At 38.8% G+C, this 20,448-nt stretch overlaps 1 protein-coding gene across 1 annotated transcript in view; it reads right to left on the bottom strand.

Annotated features, from left to right (window-relative positions):
* The window catches only part of Ptger3 (prostaglandin E receptor 3), a 70,237-nt gene that overhangs the window by 3,003 nt on the left and 46,786 nt on the right, over positions 1–20,448 (bottom strand). Inside the window, exon 3 of the mRNA XM_076863720.2 lies at positions 671–762. Coding sequence (XP_076719835.1) covers positions 671–762 — 92 coding nt within the window. The remainder of the gene's footprint in view (positions 1–670; positions 763–20,448) is intronic.

Raw genomic sequence — 20,448 nt, 5'->3', positions numbered from 1 at the left:
GATAAGTCAAGTATGCGGTCTTTGAAAAAAAATAATTTAACATTTTCATTTACATTATTTCTTAAAAAAAAAATAGATCACATAATGCTGTAATAGCCAAAGGACTTTTTCAGTTAATCCTATGGCTCCTGTAGTCCCTAACAGAAATATAGAAAAAAAGGTGTTCAAGGGAGAAAACTAATAATCAAATTTTAATATAGCTAATCATGTATCCCAGTTGGCATTGTGTTCTGCTCTCTGGAGTGTACATCCACTGACATGCACATTTCATACAAAATAAATCTAATCAGAAGGGTGACAGAGAGTGTGCTAGCCATATGGTGAACACGCTGGATTCTGATGTCTAATTAAAAGAGTAGCTTAACCTTAAAATACTCCCGGAGAGTGTCCTTATTATGGAAAATTAGTGACATGCAGGCTTTTTCATGGTGGAATTGGTTTGTTATAAGACAGACTGGAGCCCATCACATAAAGGTCTTGGAGGAAATTTAAGTAGAGGTAAAAGCAACAATAGCTCTTCTAAGGAATCTGGTACTCTTTAATCACATATGTATGCTTACATTTGTACTTTGATTCTTAGAGATACTCTGCCTTCAAAGCATGAACTCAAAGCAGAGCAGAAAGATGACAGACGGCTACAGTGTAAACCTAGGCAGCTTCTAACTCTCACCTTTCCAAGTGGTCGCTCCACATCAAGGTTGAGGAGCACTGGTGGGGTAAGGAGGTGGAGCTGGATGCGTAGTTGTTTGTGTGATACCTTATCTGTGAACAGACAGAAGGTTTCAGGGACAGAATTATTGATCATGACTCCTTTTGTCAGATGATACTTCCTTGAACATTCTAAAGAAAACCAAAACCCACATATCAACTCACATTGGTTATGATCTAGTAAATAAAGATGTCTTCACTGTTATCTCCCCAAGACCATCTCATTCTCAACTCTGTGCTTTGATGGACGCTTTTCATTCTTCCTATCCTATGACATAAACTTCTAAATCTAAACCTCAAGATCTGCTATCTCAGTGTTCATTAAATGCCGACTAAAAAGTCTTTGACTTGAAATGATTTGATGAAGGCAAATCTAATTCCAGCACTCTCCAGCTTATTATTTTTTATGACTTCCTACTGCTCTTGGGGTAAAGACCAGAACCTTAACTCACAGGCCCTGTTTGATCTGTTTGGCTGAAACTGTATCCTTGTTTCAAAACTTTTTGCCCTTTTGTTCTTGGGCAATCAAGCCACACCAGCCATCTTTGAACATTATGCACAGGTCTATACTCCTTTGCACTGGCAATTTCTCCTGCCTGGAGTGATCTTTTATTCCTTCATCATCTGACTGACTCCTACTCATCTCACAGGTCTCAACTTGAAAAATCACCTCCTCAGAGGACATCCTGTTGACTAGGTCTGCCCGCCACCCCCCCATGTAACCATCCCTATGTTCCTTTTTAGGAACTCTGTGTAGTTTGAAACAAATAGCTATTTTGTGATTGATTGTTTAATATTTGTCAGTATATCTAGGCTATAAGCTTCATGAAGGCAGGAAGTCTGTCTGATTTTGTGCACCATTGTATCTCCAACAGCTACCACTCACCTAGCACATAGGTCAGAGTCAGTAAATATTTGTGGCATGAATGAATAATGCTGCAAAACGGGTCCTGAAGCCCATCCCTCAGTGGCATTCTCCTAGTTATAGTCTAAATTCCTTGAATGTAATGGAAAAATTCTAAGAAAATATTTTGTCATAGTTGAAAACTATTTTTAAACATTTTCCAGTAATACTCTTACAAGAAAAAGCAGAATGAAATGAAATTCTTACAAGAAACTGTTACGAGCAAAACCAGAAAGAAATGAAACTCAATGTTTTCTAGATCAGTCTTTTTTTTTTTTTTTTTTTTTGCTAGAGGATTTTTTCTTTCAAACATGTGTTAAAGCTCGCCTTTGCATACTTACTCTAGCTGGCATAACATTGTATAAGTTCTCCACTTGAACATGTAGTTTTCCAATTCTTGACTGTGTTCAACAAACGGATGATTTCTACTTTAGGAAGGCCGTGCTTAAAACATCCTGAAATGACATGTCTTTTTTGCAGCCCCCCCCAAATTCACATTTTGTCCAATAGAAAAAGTTCAGCAATTTTCACTGAACTATTATGACTCTGGAAGAATAGTCAGACTTGGGGGAAGAAAAATATCAGGTTTTCCTAGTTATTCTGTAAGACCATCAAAGCCCCTTTTGCACTCTGATGGGGAAAACAAAAAACAAAAAAAAACATATGCTAAAAAACAACCTGTTAGGACAGGTTCCTGCCTTCAAGGACCACCAGTTTTCTCCAGCTGTCTTGCTCCTGGGTTCTTGTTTAGAGACCTGTGTTAACTAAGTAAACTCTTGAACTCACATTACTTGTTAGCTAGACTTCAGTACTAGCTACAACCTTAGGAATTTGTATATCATGGCCTGTCTCGTGTCAAATAGCAGAGAAAGCATAAAGGATGAGGGCGGCCAGGTAATTGGTAAAGTACCACCGGTTCTGAAGCAGGCACGGTCCCTATTGCAACTGTTCGAGGTGCTCCTCCTATGGGTTCTCACTTCCCCTCAGGGCCTCTCTTCACCCAGTCGTTCTCAATAGAGACCTTTGCTTTGCTGTCACCTGTGCCTTCCTCAGCTTCCTCTGCCTCTGCCACTTGGGGATCACTCATTTCAGGCTGTCGATTTTCTTTCTTATAGAGCTTCTTTATTTCACTCCTTTTTTCTGGTGTTTAGATTCTCGCCCTCATTCCTGGCTAGACTATCAGTTTGAACCATATGAAATTATCATTTTCGATAGGTCAAATAACTGCCCCTAAAAGACCTATGCTCTACAGGGTGAAACAATTATGTCGGATACTCTAAGGGTGAATATGTGTCTTAGATATTTGTCCAAGCCCATAGCATTACACAGCACCAAAAGTGTACCTAGTGTGAACTATGAGCTGTGTATGATGCTGTGTCAATGCAGGTTGATTGATTTTAAAGAATGCACCACTCTGGGGGGTGATGTCCATAATGGGGGAGGCTATGTGTGTATGAGGGCAGGGTGTATATGGGAAATGTCTGTACCTTCTGTTCAATTCTGCTGTGAACTGCTCTAAAAAATAAAGCCTTATTTTTAAAAAATGTTTCTATATTGAGAATTTTATATCTGATTTAACCTAATGATATACTTCTAGTTACTCTTTCCAACCCCAGTTTTTCTTCTCTTTAACATGTCTTTAACATGTCTTCCTATCGTCCCTAAGACAAATATCAGTCAACTTCAAATACATTGCTGTAGGATAAAGCCCTGAATTACCTCAGGTCCACCACCTAGTGGCTCCAGCCTCCACTTCCAGATTATCCAGATTGATCTTCTGCCTCTAATTTGCATGCAAACTGTGCTTCAATTCCTAAACCATTGTTCTCTCTTCCAAAGACCAGCCAGTGTTTTTTCATCCCTAACTGCTGTGGAGTGTACTATTCCCTCTTTCTAAAATGCTTCTCTCCACCTCTCTCCAGAATTAATTCTACTTATAAGGCATATCCTTCAATTTTCTTAAAAAGGTATTCTTCCTTCTTTCATATTTCACAGCATTTTGTACATTACTCAAGGTGTACGTATCATATTGTACTTGTTAGCCTATACATTTGTTTCTCATACTCTGGTTCATGAAGTCCAGTAAGTATCGAATAAAATAAAACTGTAGGCATACGATTGACTCTTCCTCAAGGGCTAACAGCATGCGGTCAAGGACTGACCAAATATTTTAGCACTCATGAGGATCTACTAGGTATAAGCCACTTTGACAGGGGAGATGGCATGCGCTCATAACTTTGTTTTCCTCTACTCTAAAATATGTAGTCACTTATGTCCCACATAATACCTTGAGAACATTTATGGTTATATTTCATCTACCTATGTGTTACTCTTCTTCACTGCACCGAGGAAAGCCTAGACAGGGAACATTTCTGCATGAATGAATGAGTCATTAGGAAGGGCTGTTTTGTGTTGAGTGCTCCTAGAAGCAGACCCTGCATCAGGGACTTCTATGTAAGTTAATTATTAAGGATTTACCCTCAGGAGAAACCAATAAGGGAGCAAAAAAGTAGGATAAAGAAGAAAGGAAAAAAGAAAGAAGAAGCCAAGAAGCTTTGAAATTTCAGGTGAATCTAGTCTCAAATTGATCCTAAGGGGAGCTCCAGAGCATGAAAGATTTGTCCCATCTCTTGATAAGGGGTCAGTAGTTTCTGCTCCCACATCTATCAGTCACTGCTGATTTAGAGGGGGAAATAAAACCTGCTGTGGCCAGGGTCAGCCTCTGAAGGTCACCGAGTAAGCAGCTAGCAGTGAAGCAGGCAGAGACTAGGTTGGGCATTCAGCTGCCTATGGAGCCTAAGGGGTACAGGAGGGAATCCAGTTGTGTGGGATGCAGTGTTTGGCAGTTATGCTAAACTGGTACTGGAGGGAGCTGACAATGTGCATGGATTGGGGAACTCTGGAAAGTATGACCTGCTGAAAATAATCTTCTCTCTCACACTAGGGATTGCTGTAAGTTCCTTCACTAGAGGCAAAGCTTTTAATCTAGGTGGAGAAGCAATATTTAAAAAGTGAATCTTTGTGTGGAAGGGAGAAAAGTAGAAACATTTATTTGAAAACTTCCATATGTTAGGTGATACTGAACTCTTTTGCTTTTAATTCCATTTAATGCTCAACTCCATTTAACACACTGACTTTCATCCCCAGCAAAATATGGGCCTTTTCTGGAAATGTAGACTCATCTACTGATGGGTCTTTCTCAGACACCTTAGGTCTTGTCAATATGAGGATTGACCTTATGCTGCACTAGGTCTTCCTGCCTGAAATAAGTCCTTTTGCTCATGTTTCAGGTAAGCTTGTAGTTTTGCTGAATTCTTGCAAATTGCCAAATGTGTATGGTATTCAAGTTGCTAGCAAAGCTGGTCCTCTCTCTGGATATTAAAGCCTAAGGATTTCAGTTAAAACAGTGTTATTTTTTAAGGCACATTACAGAATATTTTTAAAGAATTCAGTAAGACACTGAAAGTGTGTGTGTGTGTGTGTGTGTGTGTGTGTGTGTGTGTGTAGAAAGTTTCTTAGACCAAGTTATTTTCCTGTGGCATTTATGGAAAAAGGATTGATGTGAGTGGTTATTCGCAGACACCCAAACACAGTCCAGTTTTTGGTCGTCTTCTGTGAATGGATTGTGTACCTTGTGGCTGTTGGTGGTTTGGCTGAGGAGGCCTGGTGCCTGGGTTCACAGAGACACTGTCTCTATGTGCTCAGCATTGTGCTAGTCTGTCTGCAAGATTCTTTCCAGAATGATCTATCTGCACCACAGGCTGTAGCTCCTTTACAGCATGTCACTAGAGAGTTCCCTCTGCCCACTCGCTTCAGCTCACTAATTTATTCCCATTCACTGCCTGATTGTAAGTGACTGGGGCTATGGCAGTCTATGCTGGTGAATGTCCACGCATGACATGTTGTAAAGATGAGCTTGATGTTTTGAAGAACACAGAGAAAACTACTCTAGAATTCCCTCTTATAGCTTCAATTACCTATGTTCTTGTTACAGATCATCCTGCTCCGGTAGCTATCCCCTTCCTCTTCTGACTTCCTGTCCCCTGGCTCCTTTCCATCCACTTTCAAACATGGAAAGGCTTCTCTTATCTTGGGAAACAAAATACACACAGACACCTGTGCTTGACTGCTTGCCTCTCCCCCTTCCCGTCAGTGCAGCCCACTTTCTCACTTCCCTTGACCACCAGTTTCTCTAAGCAATGTATCCGATGCTTCTGTTTTCTCCTCTCAACTCCATCCTAAACAATCAACCAGAAGTATACAGTGCTTTCCCCTTGTCAGGAAGCTCTAAACACTTCACCAATATTAACTCATTTAATAATTATCGTCGGTATTGGACATACAAGGCAACAGAGGCACAAACAAGTCACTTGGTATTTGCCATCATCCCTGGTATTGTACTCAGGCAGGATAGATTTGTACAATAAATTAAGCCCTCTTATTTGCAGACTTGTCCCCCTTTTTACATTACCATAATGAGACCCCATTAATCTGGAATGAGCAAATCATTCTAATGAGGGGTGAACTAATTTTTATATTTTGATGAGATAAAAACAGAAATTAACTGGTCAGTTAATAAGTAAAACATGTAAAGCAATAGGGACAAAATTCGATCTATTCAAGGAGGAATAATTCTGATAATTGGAGAATGTTGAAATGCAAATCCAGGTTTCTAATAACAAGTGAGTTCTCCCAATCTCAGTTAACAATATGTAATTCAGGATTTGTGCTTTGAAAAATGTCTACTCTAGTAGGGAAACAATTGAAATAATAAGAAATGATAGAAAATGGCATATAATCACACTCTAAAGAACAGTGTGGTGAAGATTGTCTTCATCTAATTTGTTGGAATTTGCAGGGCATATCCTGAGAGCTGCTAAGCCCTTCTTAGGCACTGGGCCAGCTACCACCAAGAGGGTGGGAACCCTTGTGGGAGTAAACAAAACTGCACACTTTAAAGCTAAAAGGAGCCTTGGAGATGATGCCATCCAGCTCTCTCATTTACAGATGAGGCTATAAGGCCAAATCTGTTTTATAGTTACAGAACTAGTTTGCAGCAAAATTGTGTCTGATAGCAAGCCTCCGCATTTCTGTTCCAAGAAAATGTTTGCAGATTTGGTCCATTTGAAAACACCCTAGAGTTTAAGTTTTCATCAAATGCTTTTTGGTAGGGGGCCGGGGCAGGGGGAGAAATGGAGAGAGAGAAAGGGATAATTCCTCAGAGTGAAACTGTAATGTGTGACTTGGTCAGTAATGCTCATCACTAAGCCCTACAATGGCAGAGATTTTCATCTGCTTTATCTATTGATGCACTGAGGGATTACAAGAGGGCTGTCACAGGGCAACATAATTACTATGGGGTGTTTGAGTGAACAATGTTTAAATGTTTTTACATACCTTTCCTACAAGTGGGTAGACATTATTTCCATTTAATCAATGAAAAAATTAAAACTCAGTGTAGTTTAGCAACTTGCTCAAATCTAGATCTAGGTTTGAGTAAAAATATTGGTTTCTTTACAAAATATGAGTTAACTAATTATCCACTAGAGGGTACAAAGATAGATGTGTAACCACATCAACATTCTAAGGAAATGGGTACAGCTGTTATGTTATCTACTGCCAGTATTGACTTCTGGTCTCTCTGGAGTGAGGTTTCATTTCTACTCCGGGTCCTACTATATCACACTAACAAGAAGAAACGGTTTCCCCTCGTTATTCTCCAAAGTTTCCTTCCTTTCTTATCACTCTTCTCGGAATTCACAATGCCTAGGGAGACAGAGTGGAGGGCAGAGCCTCTCCTTCTCATGATCCTCCTCATGGCTCTGAGCAGACTCAGAGAAGCTCCAACTACAAAAATTTCTCTCATTTGACAGCCTTCTCCTCAACTGACTCCATTTACTGTGGGGCTCAGAGCTTCACCTCACCTCCAAAAGGACTTTATAGTTAGTAGACTATGACATCCAGGACTTCTGTTTGAATCTTAATCCCTTAAAGGGGATTCTGTCTCTTTTCCCTTCCAAAACACTAAGATATATTTATTCTAAACAGAATAGACCTGAAGTACAGTTATATTAGTTTCCTCATAATAATACAGATTGAAGATGTTTTAAAAATTCAGAGAAAAGGGAAAGAAATTTAGCAGATTGGAGGTTTCATAAGAGGGTATAGGATATAAAAAATAATAATTGGGAGAAGGAGATGGAAGGCTGAAGAAAGAGTTTTGAATGAGGAAGAGTCAAGACGAGTGGGCAAACACAGATGGCGACAACAGACGTTTCACTTTTGGACTAAGATTGGGTAGGGTGGTATAGCAACTGGAGAAGCAGGACTACTATCCAAACCAAGACTTTGAGGATTACAATTTTTGAGGATTACAAATGGTGGTTGGTTGTCAAAATCCTAATTCATGGAGAAGTGTCAAAGATTAAACAACCCCCTTGTATGAGTGGCTTCCTGGACTTCCAAAGCTCAAGCCTCAGTATCGTGAGGAATACTGACTACACCTCTCTCTGTGACATTGCCTGGTACATCTGCTCTCATTCTGGGCTCCTCACAAGACTCCAATAAACCTAAATGTCAACACTGAAGATGGATCTCGTCCCAGATATAATCTGATTTCATGCTACAAAGGAAGAGGTATGAAATTTTCCCTTTTAAATTCTGACCCATACTTTGTAAATGAAAGGTAAGAGTTTTTAAATATCCTTATAGTCTAACCAGTCTTTTGTGGGAAATTTGGACTGTATGTTGCTTCTCTGTAAAGAAGAATATATCAGTTTCTCCACAGCATCCGACAAAATCTTTAGATACTATACTTCCAGATAGTTCATCATGTTTCTACTGCTAAAAATGTTTTCATTTCCTTTTCAACTAGTTAATCTTCATCAGAAGGGTACATGTAATATTTCATTTGGATATTAGTTTTAATATTCATTTTCTAATTTATCACCAATTTCCAATTTATCTCCTTTATTTTTTACCTTCTGCCTGGACACAACTTCTATTAGAAAGTGACTTTTCACATCTAGCCTCTGGTGTTACCCATCCTTCATAAAATCCTGTGTTTGGCCACATGGTATGGAAGACAATAGACTTTAGAACATACGTCTACATAGAATCCTGGCTCCTCTAGTGATTAGCTGTGAGACATTCAGCAAGCTACTTGAATTTGCTGGGCTTTAGTTTCCTCCTCAGTAAAATAGGGATAACAGTAGCAAATTCTCCTTAAGATTGTTGGTAGAATCTAAGAGGGTTAATGTATGTGAAGTGGTGAGAACAGAATCACAAAGTGAGTGCTCAGAAAGTATTTGCTATAAATACTGTCTTAAGAACTGAACAAAGCTCCTAACATTGCATATTGTAACTGTAAAATGTAACTGCAACATAAGGAACTTTACTGATATTCTAAACAACAAAGTAGTTATGGTACTAATGACTTAATGTAACCTATTGGTATAAATAAACATGCAACTTGGACAAAGAAAAAATAATAATGCTCATCACTAAGCCCTACAATGGCAGAGATTTTCATCTGCTTTGTCTATAGATGCACTGAGGGACTACACTAGCATACTAAATATCATTTCCACTACATTGGATATGATATTTAGTATGCTAGCCCCCTACAGGTATTGCAAAGGAAAATTCCCCAGTCTGCAACCTTTGCTGAAGGGAGAATCACAGGTTTCCAGATTTTCTACAAAGATTCTGTATAGGGAATTCTTACCTGACTGGACAAGGTATGGAAACACAAGATAGAGGTTAGCCACTGACTCATGACCTTGCCAGTCAAGGAATAATGAGTTGACAAGGCAGAGATTTCCTCTCTTGAGATCTGAATTTGGAAATGTCAGAAAAATGAGGAAGATAGCATCAGGACTAGAGCCATGATGGAACCGATTATGAAGTTAGGAAATTATATTGACAGTAGAGAGAAAGAATAGGCAATTGGTAATGGAAACACAATTGAACAGGGAGAAAATAAGTATAATAATTGTGGAGGGTGGACATGAAAATCAGTTTAACAGTTATTGATTCATGGGTTTCTGTTTGGCCCTCTAACTCCAGCTTACATACCCAAAGCTATAATGTTCCATTACATTAAAATCCTACTTCAGCTAACTTAAGTGCTGGTCTTTTTCTTATATCCCAAAGAAACTAAATAACTAAACAATGCAAGCATCTTAGATAATCCTTACTTCAGTAATCCTGGTTCTCACCAGTGACTCAGCCTACTGCCCTGCAATGCACCCACACACTATCCCCACAGTTATCCTCATTCACAACCAGATCCTATCCCTTTTGGCATATGCACAGGCTAAATTTTTCTTGCAAGGGTTAATTCAAATCCCACTTTCATCCATGCAAGATAGAGATGGCTCCAAATTTTGTGGGACCTGAAAAATATGTAACTCTCTTTAATAAAATGAATATAAACTTAGTCCAGGACCTAGGAAAGTTTTGTGCAAGCAAAAGGCTTTGAAGCTTGAGCTTCATTAGGTTTCTGTGTACTGCCTGGAACTTTTCTCCCATAAAAATATTTTACCAGGTATATTTACAACAGTGAGTATAATCACACATGCCTGTTGGAAGAATTACCTCAATCTTGCCTCTACCACCTCCCACTTTGGGAGCATTATTTGTAAATTGAACTGTAGTATTCCTTTATCCCAGCGCCTAGGGAAGGAATTTCTGATATTTGACATATCTACTTTTGGTTGGGAAAACATCAGTACATACCATTGCTCCAGTTCATTCAGCATATGCTCCTGATGTTGTCAACTAAGCCATTCTCAACATAGCTTTTTTTTTTAAAGAAAATCTGATTATTACACACACACACACACACATATATAAACATTCCCTCACAAATCTTCCACAAAATTGCTTGTTGTTTTCCTATAATATCCTTCAAACAAAGATCAAAATCCCATGGCACAAAAACCTCCTCTTCACTTCTCCAAGTTAATTTCGCCTCCCTCCCTCTCCATATTAGCAGAGGTAAGATATTTTCCATTTGTGGACATCCATGAAAGGGAAAAGTCAATAAACATAAGGAACAGTTATCTCTGGTTTTAAAGTCCACTCAGTCTTTTTTTTCCCACTTCCTCTCTCCCCATTCACACTTGCCTGAGTGGAATTTTCAGTAAAGAATCTGACAAGAGGTGGTGGATTTGTTACTCAGCTTGATTTAACCATTCCACCAATTAAGCATGTACGGAAATATCATATTGTACCTCATAAATACATGATGTATACAATTGTTATTTGTCAACTGAAAGTAAAATATTTTTTAAAGTAGACAATAAATAAATAATATATATAAATAAATAAATAGTTGGTGCACTTCAGTGAGTCTCCAGAGACTTGCAGAAAGAAGAGACAGGCAGGCTGGGGGTGACGCCCTGGAGAGAGGACAATACCTAGAAAAACAGACCATAGAGAGGCTGCAGGACCTGTGGCAGTGCAGAGCGGTGGGCCGAAGAGAAACCCACCAAGTGACAGGTGGACATCAAGAACTTCCAGGAATCATGAGGATTCAGTGGGGACTGCATCTCCTGGAGTCAGCCAGAATGTGCTTTGATTTGGTCTTACAGAAATAGAACTTCATACGGCTAGAATTGGGGCATATGTGGATCCAACCAGAGTCACTTACTGAATATCAGTATCACTTAATTGTAGGTTCCTTGGAGGCAGCCTTCATTTCTATCCTGTTTCTGCTCTGTGTCCACACATCACAGTGCCTGGCACAAAGTATGAACTTGGTAAGTATTTGGTGAATAAAAGAATGTCTGATCTTTTCTTCTAGCTCTTTCAAATCAGAATAAATTGAAAAGGAATAAATCCAAAAGAAATAAATCCATAAATCCAAGGAACCCATCATGATTTGACACAGAGTGGCATGAGTTACTATTTGCTGGCTGGATTTAGAATGTACTTTATAAGCAGAAAGGAAAATTTTTTTCTTTAAGCTCAGGTGATAACCATGCACACCTGGTGACATTCACATCCTGCCTTATCTTTTATGTGCTCTCCAGCTCTGTAAAGGTGAACCAGGCAAAAGGAAGAAAAATTGTTGATACTAGCAGTACAATACTCTAGAGACCAGCTCCATATTTGCTACTCCTCCATTCATTGAATTTGGTTGATTTGTTTCTCTGTTGGACCTTCTGGGCTCCAAACCAAGAAGATGCAACCATAACCCAGGAGGGAGACTGTCACCTGTGGCTGGTTCCTGAAAGATCCTAGACCCTTGGATTTATTATTGTCTTGTGAAAAACTAAGCTGGGCAGAGGCTTATTAGTGCACGTAATCATTGGGTTGAGTACTGGAAATTGTTCTTACTACATATGCAGTACTGTGTGGCTTAGCTATGATAGTTGTCTGCTATGATGTTAATTGATTTAAATTAGAAACTATAACAAAGCTATTGATTTAAATAACAAAATTACTTTAACTGTTCGAAATACTGGACCAATAAAACAATAACCATAGCCTGGGAACTCAGCAAATTATCAGCTTAAAGGAAGGAAAAAAAATAAAAATATGGGTTTTTGTTTGTTTGTTTGTTTGTCTGTCTGTCTTGCAGGGCTGGGGATTAAACCCAGGGCCTCATGCATGCTTGGCAAGCACTCCACCACTGAGCTATATCCCAAGCCCTCCATTTTTTTTTTTTTTTTGTGTGTGTGTGTGTGTGTGTATTTTTTAAAAGATGGCTAAGAAGGAAGTTGTACAGTTCAGAAAAATCATAAAGATATTTCGGTGAATAACAATATTCTCCAAATCTCTGAATTCCTCCTAATATCTTTTCTGGTACTGGTATCAATACTGTCTCTCACCTTTCCTCTCCTTCCTAGAAGCCCTCCTATGTTGCAGTGCCCAGAAAATGGGAACGTGAACTCCCACTGGTACAGAAAGAGAAGACCATTGCTGGAAAGTGATTTGCAGACAAAAGTCCTTCTAATGCTAGGAGGAGGCCACAATATCAGAAGGGAAGTGGGAGATGATGTCCCTAGTTCTCCATCACAACTGCCTCAGCATCAAACCCCAGGAGTCAGGGGAAGAAGAGGAAGCCCTCTTAAGCTCTCAAAAGAAGGAATGGCCATGGGCCACTGAGGACAAGCCTCACCGGGAGCCCTGGCACCCCTGCATGGACATGAGTGGGAAGGCCAGTGATGATTGCCTGCATCTCCCCCAGTGTCGCTGGACTCTCCCTGGGGCTCAAAGAAGGGACTGGAAAGCCGAACACCAGAGAGACTGCTGCAAAGCTACTGTGGTCAGGGCCAGTGTGCCGCTCTGGCAGAGAGAGCAGTGCTTGTGGTGGGAAGAGCCCAGAGTATCTAGAAGGAAGTGGCTGAGCCTGGGCGTCTTCTATGACCAAGAGAAGATAGCGGGGCCAAGGCTGTAAGGCAAGGCCGCAGGGCTCAAACCACGTAAGGAAGCAGTCCACTGCTTTCACCAGCAGCTGTCCAGCAACCAGACAAGACAAAGCCAACCTTGGGAAGCCACAGAGGAGCCAAGTTGCCTCCCTCCACTGCCATCGTCAGGAGGGTATGAAAGCTTCTCCCTCACACAGATGCATCTTGGTAGGGATTAGAGAGCTGGAGAAACCACCAAGAATAAGGTCACTTACCTCAAAGACTCTGAGTTAACCCAAACTGAAAAAATCTAAGAACCCACCCTGCTATTCTCCTCCCTCCTGGGCCCTGGCAGCTGACAACAGGGATTTATGAAGATGTTTGGTTCTCTATAGAAAAATTTTGAATACATAAAATTGTATTCATTTTCCAATTAGTATTTATTGTACTTCTACTACAGCCTGGGTTTTAGTCTATGCAATTTCATCCTAGCTATTAACAAAGATATAGACTCTCAGAGCTAAACAGCAGTCAGTGAAGCTAAATATTATAATACATGATCCACTTTTGTAAACCAGTGAATAAGAGCCTTTTCTTGTCCTATTTGATGCATTATATAAAGATCATCAGGAAGGAAACCAAAATACTGCCCAAGAGAACTAATAAAAAGGCCATCCTAGTTCCAAACAAACTGGGGCTATAGGTCAAAAGGCAAATTTAGGTCTGACAAAAGGTAGAAGATATGTTCTGCTGTAAAACTTGTAATCGAAGAAAGCCAATCGAAGGTCTCATTGCAATTGTATACATAGTTTTCATAGCCCAGATAAAAAGAGAATAATCAAATGCACTCTTATAGTATATTACCACATCAATAGTTGAGAAGGATTAAATGCGATTAAAAACCATCATCAATATGGTAATTGCACTGAGTAATGGATTCCATGATACATGCATCCTTATTCTCTAGGTCAGAGCTGATTTGATTAATCTCTGTGCATCTGAGTACTCTGGAGAATGTCCTGGTCCCTGAAGCTGCAGGTGTGATCAGTGTCTGTGGCAAAACACTTCGCTAAGAGGTGATTCCCTGTGGTCCCTGCCATGCATAGCAACAACACACAAGCATCCAATAGAATCAAATTAAATCAGAGCCAGTATAACCCTGTCATGAGAATGTTAATTGGATACTAGCAGAGGCTACCAAAGTTCTTCCAAATATCAGGCAATTAAATTCAACTTACCTTAGTAGTAGAGGTCAATTCAATTTAGTAGTCATTGATTACTTGTCTTTTTTTTTTAAAAAAAATATTTTTATAGTTGTAGTTGGACACAATACCTTTATTTTATTTATTTTTATGTGGTGCTGAGGATGGAACCCAGCATCTCACACATGCTAAGCGAGTGCTCTAGCCTAGCACTGAGCCACAACCGCAACCCATGATTACTTATCTTTTATGTATAAGACAACATCCTACTAGGAATTAAACTAGAGACTTTGCTCCTAATGAAGAAAAAATAGGCCCAAATCTCCATCATATCGAATTAGGCCCCAACTTCCTTAATAAGACTCGTATAGCACAAGAATTAAAATTAAGAATCAATAAATGGGATGGACTCAAACTAAAAAGCTTCTTCTCAGCAAAAGAAACAATCAGTGGGATGAATAGAGTGCCTACAGAATGGGAGCAAATCTTTACAACAAGTACACCAGATAGAACACAAATCTCTAGGATACATAAAGCACTTAAAAACCTTAACACCAAGCAAACAAATAACCCAACCAATAAATGGGCTAAGGAACTGAACAGACACTTCTCAGAAGATGATATAATCAACAAACATATGAAAAAATGTTCAACATCTCTAGCAATTAGAGAAATTATTACTCTAAGATTTCATCTCACTCCAGTCAGAATGGCAGCTGTCAGGAATACAAACAACAATAGAAGTGTTGATGAGGATGTGGAGAAAAAGGCACACTCATACATTGCTGGTGGGACTGCAAATTGGTGCAGCCAATATGGAAAGCAGTATGGAGATTTCTTGGAAAATTGGGAATGGAACCACCGTTTGACCCAGCTATCCCTCTCCTCAGCCTATACCCTAAGAACTTAAAAACAGCACACTACAGGAACACAGGCACATCAATATTTATAGCAGCACAATTCACAATAGCTAAACTATGGAATCAAACTAGATGCCCTTCAATAGATAAATGGATTTAAAAAAAGTGGCATATATACACAATGGAATATTACTCAGCAATAAAAGAGAATAAAATCATGGCATTTGCAGGTAAATGGATGGAGTTGGAGAATATAATGCTAAGTGAAGTAAGCCAATCCCAAAACACCAAATGTTTTCTTTGATATGAGGATGCTGACTCATAATGGCTATGGGTGGGGGAGCATGGGAGGAATGGAGGAACTTTAGATAGGTCAAAGAGGAGGGAGGGGAAGGGAGGTGGCTTGGGGGTAGGAATGATGGTGGAATGAGTTAGACAACATTACCCTAAGTACATGTATGAAGACACGAATGGTGTGAAAATACTTTGTGTACAATCAGTGACTTGAAAAATGGTGCTGTATGTGTGTAATATGAAATGAATTGCATTCTGCCATGGTGTATAACAAATTAGAATAAATAAATAATTTTTTAAAAAGACAACGTCCTAGAAATTAAAAAATCTCAACTCAGACCAATAAAAATGTTATAAACTATATCTGATTACAAAGTACTCACTATATAGATTAAGTTATGTGTATTTTACTGGTTATGATGAGTCTAAATTCTCAATGCATTCCCATTTCTCTAGTGGCGAGAACATCAAAATAAAAGTGACTAAAGTTCCATTAGTTAATATATGGCCATTTGGAAACTGGATCTTGCCTAAAAGAAGTTAAAAAGCCCGTTGCTTAATTTTAAATACAAAACAATACAGCAAACTGTCTAGTATTTAGCGTTTCTTGTTCATAATAATGTAATAAGTAGGAACCTCAGGCAGTACCTTGATAGGTTCTCTGCCATAAAATAACTCATAAAGAGGAAACACATTTTAAAAAATAATTCAGTATATGTACAATAAGTAAGGAATTAACAGAGCCCCGATTATTAGCTAGGTACCAACTAAAACTGCTTTTCCAAATTTCTCCCAGTTAAATGTGGACATCATGACAAAATTATGGTCACAGTATCAACAGAAGTAATGAGATTTCTGGAGAGTCTTTTTTAAGAGAAGAGGTACACCCTTCTTTTTGTGGAAACAACCCAGTGCTAGTAGGAAAACAGGCAGCTCCTGAGTGAGCAAGGAAACGTGTCTTATCATCTCATTTCATTTCCTTTAGGACTCAAACAAGCAAGGAAAGAATAATTTAAAGGCTCATCCTATGCTAAGACCCTCTCACACAGCAGCATGACTATATCACCTGATGAATGACCATCAACGCTGGCTTGATTACTATAGCAAAAACACGTCTGAAACCTGCAGTGGAAGTGACCATGACACGAACCTGACCAGAACTCTTTGAATTTAATTCCATCAGATTCTTGAAAATAAAGTCCATTAACCTTATTTTTCTTCTTACCTTTAAAAAAGTACACCTTAGATCACTCAATGTTAAATTTCTCCCTCCTCTAATCCAGAACACGAATATTAGATCTTGAAGATACTTTTCTCCAAGGGTAAATACTCCCTTAAGAATCTGTCCTGTGTAGTGGGACATTCTCATCTTTAATTAATTTGTTCTTTAGCATCATTGTTCCACCTTTGTTATTCACCCTCCCCCTCCAAAAGAAAATATCAAAATGCATCACAGATGACATCCCTGGTAAAGGGAAAGCCCTCAGAGAGAATAAGAAAGACTGCTGGGCCTCCTGTTAGGATATAAAATGTCTGTGCGCACAGGGCTCTGAGTATGTCTTTGCAATGAAGATGGAGGATATTAAAGAGCTAAGAGACTTCCATCCTATACTCATTTTCTGAGAAATCCATGAAGTACTTGAAAGTGAACTGGCCTTGGGCAGAAATCCACATTTTGGGCAGTTATCTGGCCATGACTCCTTTTGCTGTTGCCCATTCATAAACTTGAGGAGTAGCTAAGGAGCAAGAGTAGAAGAAAGCTCAGTAGCTTCTGAAGGGCTCCAGGAGAGGCTTTTATGCTGCTTAAGTGTGTTTTGGGGCTTTCCAGTCTTTGAATGTGGTACTTGCATGCTTTGCACCTCAAGGGCAATGTGTAACTGTGCTGAGGCCCAGCGTAGTAATAGGCATCTGGTAGAAGCTGAGTACAAACTGGGTGGGTGAATGAATGAAAGACTGAGAGAATGGTAGCTGGATTTGTTAGGGAAACTGCAGACTAGTGATACTGCTCAAGACAAGAAGCAGAGGAGTTTTCAAGTAGTAAATGATGAAAACTTTGGAGCCATACTGCTGTTTTCAGCCTTTCATGTCAAAAGGAGGTGGTCAGAGTTAGTTTCTATTAAAAGGGCTCTGGGTTCTTGGAAGGGAAGTGGGTTTCATCCTTGTCAGCATCTGTCTTCACTGCTCTGTTTCTGAGTGGTCAGGGTGCATGGATGTGGGATCAGGCTTAGTGAATTTAGATTGTGCAGCCAAAGGCCACGCTGTCCCTACTGCTTCCATTATTAGAATAGCCGGATTTTTATATCACAATTACAACTGATATTACTCCTGAAGTTACATAAATGTATTTCTGCGAAGAGGATTAGTGTTGCTTAGCGTTACCTCTGGCTCTGAATGGCTAACTACTCTGCTTTGCCTATATTTTGTCCCATTTCCTTTCACCAAGTTGTGAAGTATTATTTCCAACTCATAGAAAAGTAAACACAGGCTGAAACAGTTTAAAATCTGTCCATCCATGTAGCTTGTAAATTAAGAACCAAGCTTCAAATTTATGTCTTTAAATCCAAACCCTCCCCATGCAGCTCCCCACTGCCTTGTTATGGATGCTGTTCTGAGCTCTTAGGCAGCAGTGACACTTTAAGATGATGTGTTCGGGGAGCAATAGCGATGCCAGAAACCTCAACAAGGATGTCAGCACCTGGCTTTGTGTAAGAACACAGCTGTTTCTGAGCCTGTTGAGAGTTGTGTTGAATAGACAAGTGGTATATTTCCTTGGGGCTTGACTTAACCTATTTTCTCCCATCCTCTGGAATGGAATGGTTTTACAAATCACACAAGTATTGATTTTTTGAAAAAGTCCAAAATCCCTCTATGTATATGTAAAGGTATTGATTCCTTACGGTTATTTCAAACTTTAAAGCTTCCCTGAAGATCTACTGAATCATTTGTTTCTAATTTGGAAATTTATTTCTTTTTCCTCTTATTTATGAAACTTACAAAAAAAAAACACTAAATAGACTTGGTAGTATTATACAAAAATTTAGTGAATGGTAATGACATGGGCTTATTATTTTAAAATGTGTGTTTTACATTGTTAAAAAAAAAAAAAAAACCGGATCAGAGTAGATAAGCTGAGTTTGGCCAAATTCATTTTTGGCAACCTTTCACATTCAGTGAAGATGATCAGATAGTCCAGTTGTAACAGATATTAGTGATTGTCAGGTGTTTTGACTTAACTACTGGAAAATTATTGTTGTGAATATTTTTCTAAATAACGTCTTTGTTGTTTTTATGAGTAAAGTTTTCAAACAAATTTCAAGTCAGTAAGATAAACATGGAAACATTAGAAGACTAGCTTTGAGGCTATGCCCATCCAGAATTCATTTACATCACGTACAACATAATAAAAAGAGGTTTGAGACAGGGCACTAAGCTCAACAGCTAAATTCCAACAAAATCTTTTTCTCTGACACCACTTCAGACTTTGTGACCATATAATGACAAGTTTGATGCATAGAATTCCCAAATTGGAAAAAGCCTTAAAGTAGCTGTGTATTCCCACTTTCTTCTGTAAACTCTGTAGCAGTTTCCCAGCAGTTGCCTGAACATTTGCCATGACAGGAAACCCATTACTCCCTAAGACAGCTCCTTCCATCTTGGGCCACATTGCTTCAGCTCTTCTTAAAATAAAGTCAAACTCTTTCTCTCTGTAGCTTCTTCCCATAAGTTTTACTCTAACCTTCAGGAAAATAGAATAAGACCCTATTCTATGTGACACTCCTTCAAACATGTTAAAGAATTCACCAGAGCTTTTAGGTGTAGTAAGGTTTGAGGAGAAACTTGCAGAGACAAATATTTGAAAGGATATTAATCAAATCAATAACAATGGTTAACTTTGAGTAATGTCATACAGGGAAGTTTTCTCTGGTCTTTGTGCTTTTTTTCCATTTTTTGACTTTTACACATAAACAAGTATTTTAACTACAATGAAGAGACAATGTAAACCCATTCATTTTGTGAAAAACATTTAAATCATACAAGTCATTAATGGAAACTGAGATTTTACTTTGAAGAATCAGAGAGTCTGAAATCTGAAATCTGTAAATGATAAACTTTTGTCTTCTTAGAATCTATACCCACATGTTAGGGGCTCATAAATTCAAAAATTCTCTACTATTCTGTTTACTAATGAATTCACAGCTAGGAATAAATAAATGACTTTGTGTACCTTGAAATAAATTATTGTTCTGCCTGGATTTTGGTAATTCTATGACATTTTGAACATGACATGATGATGATGACAATCGTGATCTTGATGGCTAAGTACTGCATGAAGAACCTGGCATGTATATTAAATGGTTTATATAAATTAACTATTCAAATGTTTACAGTAACCTTATCAACTAGAAATTATTGATCCAATAGTCCTTTACAGATTAGGAAACTGAGGTGGATTTAATGCTGTAGACATGTTTTACTAGTTTATATTTGATAAAGAATACATAAGTCAATTTGACCAGTTCATATTTGTTTCTTTGTAGAAGAGAAGTATCATCCTGAGATTCACCTCTTTCTCCATTATTTGTTTTTTTGGTCTGAGTTCGACTGAAGGAAATTAGTACAGGGATTTTTCAAATACCCTTTGTGCTACTGGAAACATTTCCTTATCTCACAAAGTGTTTCTTTCAGCTATTTCAGTGCTGTGACCAAAAGACCTGACAAGAACAACTTTAGAGGAGGAAAAGTTTATTCAGGGTTCTCAGTTTCAAAGGTCTCAGTTCACAGACAGCCAACTCTGTTGCTCTGGGCCCAAGGTGAGGCAGAACATCATGGTTCCACCTCAGGGAAGGGAATGGAGGAGGAAAGAGGCTGAAGAGATGGCACTAAGAAGCAAAGAGACAGCTCCACTTACCAGAAACAAAATATTAATCCCAAAGACATGCCCTCAGTCACTTATCTCTTCCAGCCACACCCTATCTGGTTACAGTTACTACTCACTTAATCCATTCAAGTGGATTAAGGCACTGATTAAGTTAGGCTCTCATAACCCAATCATTTTACCTCTAAATAATTTTGCATTTCTCACATATGAGCTTTTGGGAGATATCTCATATCTAAACCATAAC

This window comes from Callospermophilus lateralis, chromosome 7 (assembly GCF_048772815.1).
Source record: "Callospermophilus lateralis isolate mCalLat2 chromosome 7, mCalLat2.hap1, whole genome shotgun sequence".
Classification (NCBI taxonomy): domain Eukaryota; kingdom Metazoa; phylum Chordata; class Mammalia; order Rodentia; family Sciuridae; genus Callospermophilus; species Callospermophilus lateralis.
This window is presented reverse-complemented; position numbering and strand designations above follow the sequence as displayed.